Source organism: Carassius carassius, chromosome 40 (genome assembly GCF_963082965.1).
Source record: "Carassius carassius chromosome 40, fCarCar2.1, whole genome shotgun sequence".
In the NCBI taxonomy this organism is placed as follows: Eukaryota; Metazoa; Chordata; class Actinopteri; order Cypriniformes; family Cyprinidae; genus Carassius; species Carassius carassius.
In genome coordinates, this window is record NC_081794.1 from 28,949,614 (window position 1) to 28,959,920 (window position 10,307).

General features: G+C 36.9%; 1 protein-coding gene and 1 pseudogene across 1 annotated transcript; one reads left to right on the forward strand and one right to left on the reverse strand.

Moving 5' to 3' along the window:
- Positions 1-989: 989 nt before the first annotated feature.
- Positions 990-5,224, reverse strand: LOC132122533 (hematopoietically-expressed homeobox protein hhex-like). Its single transcript, XM_059532906.1, has 4 exons — positions 4,869-5,224; positions 2,304-2,482; positions 2,163-2,213; positions 990-1,263 (listed from the first exon to the last, which is right to left on the reverse strand). Exons 1-4 carry the CDS (start codon positions 5,170-5,172, stop codon positions 1,099-1,101), a joined length of 699 nt encoding a protein of 232 aa, XP_059388889.1. The 5' UTR covers positions 5,173-5,224; the 3' UTR covers positions 990-1,098.
- Positions 5,225-9,158: 3,934 nt separating this feature from the next.
- LOC132121836 (fumarate hydratase, mitochondrial-like) overlaps positions 9,159-10,307 on the forward strand; it is a 6,290-nt pseudogene continuing 5,141 nt past the window's right edge.

Here is a 10,307-nt window from a genome sequence, read left to right on the forward strand (position 1 = left end):
ACCAGAACAAATAACAAATACAACTGAATGAATCTAAAGTTTTTTTTCTTTGAGGGTTTTGCATGCACTCTTAAAAATAAAGATTGCAAAAGCATGTTTTGCAGCAAAGCCATAGTTTCCTCAGAGAACCTCTATTCTTGGTGGAACCAGTAAAAAAGCTTCATCTTTCAGAGGTGAAGACATGTTCAGGACGTGTTTGGGCCTGCGGTCAGAGCTTCAGTTCACATGCTGGGTTTTTTTTCAGGATCACGATTTGTGAAGCATTTCTCAGTTTAGGCCGAATCGATGCTCATGGTGTTGGTTTTGGAGCAAACTCTCACCGCTGCGAGGCTGTTGAACTCTCTGCGATGCACAGAACGCTGTGATTCATCACCCAGGATCCAATCATTAACTACAGCATCAGCTCAAACTCAGGCCTGTATGTTTGTCTTGTTGGAAGCGATAAGCTGAAGCAGAAACAGAACAGATCACCGAGCTCCAGATCTCAAACTGAGCTGTTGTTTCTTTCAGGAACTGAAAGAGTTTCATTGATTTTAATGACTAAGAGGTAATCTGCTGTGATGAGAGGAGTGTGATTCAACAGATAAAGGACTAATAACACTGATAAAGCTATGCTCATTCTTCATTACCTCACACAACAGCCATATTACAGTTTTCTCATCAGAATATTTCCTCGTCACACACAGTTTCTCTCAAACAGCAGAAACACACACCAGATCTACAAAACCACACACTGATTCTCAGACTTTGACTCAGTTGTCAGTCTCTATTGACACACACACCCATCTAACAGGAATTAATATTAATGCAAAGGTGTTTGCAAATGTTTGCTTTTGAGATGTGTTTGCGATATTTTGAATGCCGTGCTTCGTTTTGCACGAGATGTATTTTGTGTGCAATTCTTGGATGTGTGTGAAAAAAAGAATGCATTAAAAAGGCAAATCAAACAGATATCGTATCCCCAAAATATTGTTTATTGACTAACACAAAATACCCACAAGACACCATATACAGGTTTGGATCTAAATCTACACATTAAGTTAATTGTGCTAGTGAATGTACAGTATGATACAGTATGTACAGTGCTGCGCTGTGGACTCAGAGCCGAGGGTTGATGGAGAACTGTGGATCCTCCTCGATGTCCAGCTCCTGATCTGAATCCTCGGACTCTTCAGACTCGTGTGTCACATCTGGACTCGATCTGTCCGAGTTTCTCTGCTCGCCAGAGTCCTCCACATCTCTCTTACTGCTCGGAGGATTCTCCTGATCCAACAACAACATCACAAGCATGTCAGTATCAAATCTTGTTTGGAGCTTTTTAATTCGGCTGTATTTATTTCATAAAACAGAGAGATATTATAAATATTATATAGATTTTTCTAGGAATTATAAACATGAGGCTACATTAATATTATAGCATATTATAAAATAGCCATATTATTTAGATTTAGAAATCAGATAGCTATTAAAATACATGTTTCTTTTAAGATAGAAAACATCATACAGTTTTTTACTAGCTACATTTAAATAATAAAAAATATTTATTTCGTATTTATATTTTGTATACATTTTATTTCGTTTTATTTTTAACTGATTTGTTTATTTATTATTTATTTATTGCGCTGTTATGAAGCAGCGTTTAAAAAAAGATCAAAACGAACGAACATGATAATTAAATAACAAATAAATAAATAAATAAATGAACAGTCCAGTTTCAGTTTCATCCAAGAAATCGCAAGTAATTTCACACAAAATAAATAAATAAACGAAACGGCGAGTAACGCATTAAATTAAACGTAAAATTTTGTAAAAATAATATTTTCTTGTGAAACGCGCTCCAATAAGCTAATCTCAATTTTACTTCGAAAAATCATTTGTAGTGTAATAAAATAACAAAATAAAATATGCAACAATAAAAAGCTGTTTTCCTTGAGATTAGTCACTTTAAAAGTGGAAGACCTTTATATATAAAATTTATGTATGTATGTATCATGTTTTATTTTGTTTGTTAGTTGTGTTTGCTGTAAATGTTCAAACGAGACGTCAAAGATTCTGATTATCATTTAGGATAGTTCTAACAACACATACAGTAGTCCAGGATTCCGTATAATTAGTATAATAAATGAAACTCTTTGCCGTGTGCATTAAGAGCAGATTCGCACCTGCTTCAGTCGCCTCCACTTCGCGCGACGGTTCTGGAACCAGGTCTTCACCTGCAGACAGATGGAGATGGAGAAGATGAAGATGTAAAGATGAGACTGAAGCAAACATTGTTCTGATGCTGTGTGGATGAGTGCACTCGCCTGTCTCTCGCTCAGCTGCAGCATCTTGGCCAGTCTCTTTCTCTCGGGAGGAGACAGATACTTCTGCGTCTCGAACTTCTTCTCCAGCTCGATGGTCTGGTCGTTGGAGAAGCGGACCTGTCCTCCTTTCCTCTTGTGCAGAGGTCTCTGGATGAACGGCGTCCACAGCAGAGGTTTACCTGCACAACACACGTGAATGAATGCGTGTCAGCTGCACGAATCTGGTTTCATATGCAGAATGAATTTAGGAAACGTAGAAATAGGATTGTGGGGTAGGTGCGTAATATATGCACGCGAAAACTGCTTAAAATCAATTTCTGCATATAGTGCAAACACGTGATGATCACATCGAGAACAATCGCGCAGGTCTTCAGACTGAAGCTGAATAACGTGTTTGGTTTGTCTGTCTGTCAGCTCGAACATCCGCTGAAAGCTGGGGTTTATGAGCAGAAGAACTATGGCAAAATTTCCGTCAATGTGTTTCCTGTTGGTTAATCTGGAGAATGGGGTGAACATCCGTCCAGTCCCCGCGCAAACACAGAGGAAACTGCGATTCATCCCGTCTGTAAAAACCCGATTAATCACCTTCAGATCAGGCCTTTAGCACATGATCCGCTTTTAAATGTTTTTAAAATGTAAATCTTTTTTCCATCTATAAAAAAAAAGATTTAGATTTAATATTCAGGATATTATATCCTTATTAAAATATTTAAATACAGACCTACGTCGTAAAATAATTTTAGAGCATAAAAATAAGCGCAAAAACGAAATTAAATAAAAATGTCGTTTTTTTGGCCACAGGCCTACATACATATATAAATGACGTTTTTATTTTATTTCGTTTTTGCTCTTTTATATATATACACACACACACACACATTTTCTGAAAATATATTTTAAAAATATAATTATATTTTAAAAAACATTTAGGAATATATTTTGTCCTCCATATATTTCAGTCCAAGAAAATACATTCACGTGTCACAGTTAAAGAAAATTAAACATATTCTCAATAAGCCTTGCAATTCATAAAACTATTTTATTTAAGAGTAATACAATTCCAATGGTGTAATAAAGTTTGTTATTTCTTTTAGACTTAAATTTTTTTTGTAAGGTATTCATAAAGATATGAGTATGTATTAAATATAGCCTAAATGTATTTATTTATATGATAGCCTATATAGACTATCATCCGTTTAGGCCGTATTCATGCAAATCATATTTCAATAATAAAACGTATCTCAAATTTCTATAGGCATTTGTTTTGTTTGAAGCATGCATAGCTGAAGTGTGCGTATAGATCATTATTAAGTTCCGTGAGGTGTGTTGAGTTGTTGAGTTAAAAAGGTTCAGCCAAATGAAAGGAAACGAACAATCCGTAAAAAACGGATCCCGGCTATCAGAAGTCGAGTGTTTCCTGAATATGTGTGTATTGAGGATGTGGATAAAATAATCAGCAGCGTGCACGAGTCCTGCTCCAGGAAAACATCTCACAGCTTCTGAAAGCACATCTACTCCTATCGAGAGCTCAAGATTTCCGGAGTGAGCGGAAAGGGTCAGGGCTTGCAGAACACAGGCAGTTTGAACCTCAGACCAACAACATGTGAGGAAGATCAGAGAGTCTTCCTCAGCCAAACACGCTTCCTGTAGAGCAGCATCTGGAGCACGATCCGAATTCAGCTCGGTTGTAGCTGCAGAGTCACACAAATGCGCTTTGAACTGCAGTTTCGAAATCAAGAAGAGCTTCCTCTTCAGGTCAGTCTGGTTGATATTATTAACCACACGAGCTGTTGGTAAACAGACCTCATGAAACTCAGCTTTCTGTGGCCAAATCACGAACTTTTAGGCACAATGCACGTCGGCTTTCACGTTTACGCACACATATTTCTATCCGACTTAACTCATAAAAGGGTACAAATGAACGCATTTAGGCTGATTCAGTAATGTTAAATAATTTTGACTTTAATAAAACAGATTTTTGACAAGATTCAGTTAATGTGGAGTCCGATTTTTTATATTGAAAGAAAACGTCAAGACACTCACAGGTAGAAAATCAATCACATTGCAGAAGCTACTAATTTAGCATTTTAGACTCTAATATGCACCCTTTACAGTCTTAAAAATAAAGGTTCCAAAAAGTTTGTTTTTGCAGTGATGCCATTGAAGAGCCATTTTTGGTTCGCAGAAGAACCGTTTTGATGAGTATTTTAAAAATAGACTCTTTGATGCAAATAAAGGACCTTTATTTTTAAGAGCGAAGTAGTAAAAAGGTACAAAAGTGTAGCTTTAGTAAAAGCATGCAGCGACAGAGCTAGGGTAAGGTACTTTCAGTAGCACGAGTTTCTGTTATCATTTGGCGTGCTATTTATACTCAGAAATTGATTTGGCCTGCACATGGAACTCAGTTCTTAGGAATTGGGGTGTCAAACACATGCGTATTATAAGTCATGCGAATCAAATAGGACGCCGAATATAATTTAAAGTTGATACACGTTTTCATGAGCCCGGGCTCTTCACCAGGTCTGGTTTAGATCGAAACAGGACAGAAATGAGTCTGGCTCTCACCCAGCGGGTCGTGGCGGATCAGCGCGTGAGTAAAGTCTCTCTGGAACGGGTAGATGGACGCGTAAGCGAGCGCCTGCGGCGACAGAACCGGGTGGATCGGCGTGGGCTCGTAGATCGGGGTCCGGTAAGACGGGATCAGGCTGGTGAACGACGAGTTTGGAGACGGCAGGGTCGGCGTGGGCACCACTGGGCCAGGTACGGACGCGTTTCTGCCCAGAATGTCCTCGATGTAGAAGGGCGTCGGGTGCGCGGGCGGCGCGGGCGTCGGCGCGTAAAGAGGAGCGTGCGAGGGCTGGAACTGCATGGCTGGAGAACAATCCGGTGACTTCTGCTTCCATGCAGTTCGTCAGGTTGCGATGAGCGAAAGCGGGAGGTCACTATAGTGAGGGAGGTGATGATGTTTTATGAGGGAGGAGAATAACGGGTCAAACTTCCTGCAGGTACACGAGCTCTGATTGGCTCTCTGAGAAGAATGAGATGAAGGAGAAGAAAGAAGAAACCTGAGGAGGAGGAAAGTCAGGATGCACCTGGATTCAACTCAGACTCCTGAAGCTGCATGAATCAATCTCACTTTCATTACTAAACCAAGAGCCTAATTTCATGACGTTATACATTGTTATTATTATTATAAACGCTTTAAAAAAAATAAAAAAAATTAATTGCTAAAAAAAAATAAAAATAAAAAATTGCTTAAAGTTTAACTGAAATCAAATTCAGTAAACTGTATTTAATTCCTACTGATGAAAAATATAGTTGAGATGATAGAAATTAATTATAGAAATTGATAATTAATAAAATCAATACAATTCAAATGGATAACAAGACAGATGGTATGACTTTATTCTGATTGTATTCCGGTTATTCGTCTATGTTAGAAATTATTTGTAGTACTTTTGTGATTTAATTTTTTATGCTATTTTGTGCAACGGATTAATAAAAAATAAAACATAGTAATAATTATAAATCCGTTAAAATAAAAACATTAAGTTTAATTGCTTAAATGTGTAATTAAAATGAAATTCAACTCTATTTGATTACCGATGAAAAATCGAGATGAAATTTAAGAAATGTATAGAATTGTTATAGAAATGAATAGTGAATAGAAATATAAATATTGAATATAAATCAAATGGATAAAACCGAAGATGATATGACTTTAGTCTGACTGTATTCCGATTATTTGTCTTTGTTTGAAATTATTGTAGTAAAGATTTTGTGATTTTTGTACAATGGATTATTTAAAAAATTAAATCACGAAATATTAACGAGTAGCTAGTAATGTCTCTGATTTAAAAAAAATAATGTCTTTACTTAAAAAAAATTACTAGAATATAATATTGTATTCAATTAATATCTATTTGGCAATAATAAATATTGAATAGCATTTTTGTAGCCGAAACGTTTAAGTTTATGTTTACACAGAAAAATGACTTTCAAAAACATATTCACTGGCAATCAAAATTTTGATATAAAAATGAATGGAGAAAAGTTGGTAAAATCTTTGTATTCCTTCTCTTCCCATACATAAAAAATACAAATTTTCAAGTAGACAATATTTTTAAAAATATATTTTAAAATCTAAGAAAAGGTTAAAATATACATGTGCTTAATATGTTTTAAAACAGGCCTGTGTAAATATTTTTGCTGTTTTTTTTTACAATATATTTTTAAATATGAATATATTTTTAAAGCATTTAAAATGTATTTGTTCTATATATTCAAATTAAAAATTACATATTTCACCATTGATGAAAAACTTGAAAAACGTGTGAACATATAACACACACACACACACACACATATATATTCGGGTTTATTTAAATATATTTCAAGTCGGTTATCATCATGATAAGTGGATAGTAATGAATTAAACACTGATCACAGGAGCGCATTGATCTACTCACAGTCTGATTGAAGCTCTTTCACAGATAAATCCGACTAATATCATGAAACCATGTCTTACAGGAAAGACTGATCTGGGAACAGCTAATATTTGCGCTTTGCCAATCATTGCAGTTAATTGATCTGCTGTCACAGTCGTGGCGCCTCGTGTCGAGATCCTTCTGGAAAGAGAAAATAATGGCCTTGAGGAGCGTTCCTGACACGGAATGTTTGATTAAACGCATCAATAACGACGAACTTTCATCTGTTCCGCGTTACTCACAGAACAGAATGCGGCGATAAAGCTTCATTCGAGCGCAGTTCTTCCGTTTTTCAGTAGCACTGACTATAATTTCGTCATTTACAGTCATTTGATAAGAGAAGTCCGATCTGATCACTTCTTGTCAGAGTCGTTCGACGCTATCGATCACGGTTAGTATCAATTAGCAGCTGATTAGAGTCGAATAGAGCTGCAAACCGAGTAACAGATCATGATGTGTGACAGGAACACTTATCATCATTCACATTCACATCATCTCATCTCAAACAACTGCTGACAGAACACACACACACACACACACACACACACACACTATTACACATTCTTAACAAGCGTTCAGGCTCGCTTTTTCGTCTTTTTGGCCTAAAAATATGATGACACTCCGAGGTTGATTTTAGGTTGAGATGATGGTTGAGCTCACAAAAATGTTCTGAGAACCTTTTATTAACGTGAAACGTTCAAAACATCCGTTTTTTTTATGTTTTTCTTGGAACGTTCCATTTGTATCATTTGGAATGTTACTGTGTTACTGTGTGAATGTTACATTTGAATGAACGTTCCGAAGTGTAACATTTAAAAACCGTTATGAATAGACGACTATTCATTTAAAACAAACAGTGTTTTTGTGCTAATGTTTTGTTCATAACTGTGAGAAAACGTTGCTTAAAAAGTTCATTAAAACATTGGGTTTCTTGTCCAAACGCGTTTGTTCTTGTGCATCTCGAGGCTTTGATTCTGGATTTGATTTGTTGAATGTTGTCTCCATCTGCTGGATGCACTGTGCATATGTTTGAATATAATAATAATAATAATTTATCATTTTTTTAAATTATATTTTATAATAATATGATTTCAAAAATAGTGTTAATCAACTTAATCCGCTACTGTCAGTTTTGTTGAACTTTATATACTATGTGTTGTCTATAGGCATGGAAAAAACTAAATATCACGAAAAATACAAAATTTACATACAAAAGATACATCAGTGTCCCTGCAGCACCGAAGCAGTCATCAGTAGCACAGCTATATCTGTAGAAATAGACAACAACACATTGTATGGGTCACAATTATACATTTCTCTTTTATGGCAAAAAATCATTAGGATATTAAGTAATGTTCCATGAAGATATTTAGTAAATTTCCTACCGTAAATATATAAAAACGTAATGTTTGATTAGTAATATGCATTGCTAAGAGCTTCATTTGAAGTTACGTATCCAGACCAGATGCTGGATCAGCACCTAGAAAGGACCTCTACATCCCTGAAAGACAGCGGAGACCAGGACAACTAGAGCCCCAGATACAGATCCCCTGTAAAGACCTTGTCTCAGAGGAGCACCAGGACAAGACCACAGGAAACAGATGATTCTTCTGCACAATCTGACTTTGCTGCAGCCTGGAATTGAACTACTGGTTTCGTCTGGTCAGAGGAGAACTGGCCCCCCAACTGAGCCTGGTTTCTCCCAAGGTTTTTTTCTCCCTTCTGTCACCGATGGAGTTTCGGTTCCTTGCCGCTGTCACCTCTGGCTTGCTTAGTTGGGGACACTTCATCTACAGCGATATCGTTGACTTGATTGCAAATAAATGCACAGACACTATTTAACTGAACAGAGATGACATCACTGAATCCAATGATGAACTGCCTTTAACTATCATTTTGCATTATTGACACTGTTTTCCTAATGAATGTTGTTCAGTTGCTTTGACGCAATGTATTTTGTTTAAAGCGCTATATAAATAAAGGTGACTTGACTTGAACAACTTTAAAGATGATTTACTCAATATTTAGATTTTTTTGCTCCCTCAGATTCCAGATTTTCAAATAGTTTTATCTCAGACAGATATTGTCCTCCGAACAAACCACACATCACTGGAGAGAAAAGTAACAGCTGTGTTCTCCGCTCTTGAACTCCACAACTGAAGTCTTTTAGCGAAATATAATAAATAATTATTTTGATCATATTATTTTTGATCCCATTTGTATTTGACAGAATAGAGACAAGATTCAGGTCACTAAAAGCGCTCGTTTAGTTCTCGCGTTTAATTCCAAGCTTGTGTTTCACTAATAAGTGTCCGCCCCCTGATCCTCGTCTCTGGTTGGTGAGAAACTAGTTCCGCCCTGTCACCAGCGCGGATCTGTGGAAGCTGTGTGCCGCACAGAGATCCAGCAGCCTCCGGAACATCTGCCCAGCGCCGGGGCTCCTGCTCAAGCCACTCAGAATGGTAAAATCGTGCTGTTTTTGCGGTGTTTAGTGCGCTGTTAGCCGCATTGACGGGCCGGTGGATGACCTTCATGTGAAGCCCTCAGAAATCGCACGCCTCTAGTATCATCATATATGTATTTCATTAAATTATGTTTGTGTATTTGCGCTTAAATACAGCTTGATTGTTTTTCTGAGGGGTGACAGTGTGATTTAGAAACATAAGAATTGGTTTCTGATCAGTTATAAGGGTCTACTTTTTTAAATCGATTATGCCTAAACATCATCTGAAGCTGAATAAATGATCTCTCCAGTGATGTGTGGTTTGTTCGGAGGACAATATCTGTCTGAGATACAACTATTTGAAAATCTGGAATCTGAGGGAGCAAAAAATCTAAATATTGAGAAAATCATCTTTAAAGTTGTTCAAATGAAGTTCTTAGCAATGCATATTACTAATCAAACATTAAGTTTTGATATATTTACTGTAGGAAATGTACTAAATATCTTGTGGAACATGATCTTTACTTAATATCCTAATGATTTTTGTCATAAAAGAGAAATGTGTAATTGCGACCCATACAGTGTATTGTTGTCTGTTTCTACAGATATACTTGTGTTACTGATGATTGCTTCTGTGCTGCAGGACACTGATGTCTCAGATTTGATGTGTGTTCTGTGGTTTCAGGCCAGTTCAGAGTCGTTCAGGATCGAGAGGGACACATTCGGGGAGCTCAAAGTCCCTTCTGATAAATATTATGGAGCTCAGACGGTCAGATCAACCATGAACTTCAAGATCGGAGGAGTCTCAGAGAGAAGGCCCGTGAGAAACACACCTGTGACTCTCATTAATGTCTGATTATGATCTGTAACCGTGTGTAACACTGAGAATAATTCCTCTTCCTGTAGATTCAGGTCATCAAAGCCTTCGGGATCCTGAAGAAAGCAGCTGCGGAAGTGAATAAAGATTACGGTTTGGACCCAAAGATCGCAGACGCCATCATTAAAGCTGCTGATGAGGTGATTTCCTCTCTTATAACATCAATACAGACACTATATTAAACTGTATGACCGTTA

What these genes read in the sequence shown, in the direction of transcription:
- LOC132122533 (XM_059532906.1), bottom strand. Translation starts at nt 5,172, where the DNA reads ATGCAGTTCCAGCCCTCGCACGCTCCTCTTTACGCGCCGACGCCCGCG. An exon ending in GATCCGCCACGACCCGCTGG is followed by an intron (nt 2,483 to 4,868) that starts GTGAGAGCCAGA and finishes TGTGTTGTGCAG; the next exon opens with GTAAACCTCTGCTGTGGACG. An exon ending in TGCAGCTGAGCGAGAGACAG is followed by an intron (nt 2,214 to 2,303) that starts GCGAGTGCACTC and finishes ATCTGTCTGCAG; the next exon opens with GTGAAGACCTGGTTCCAGAA.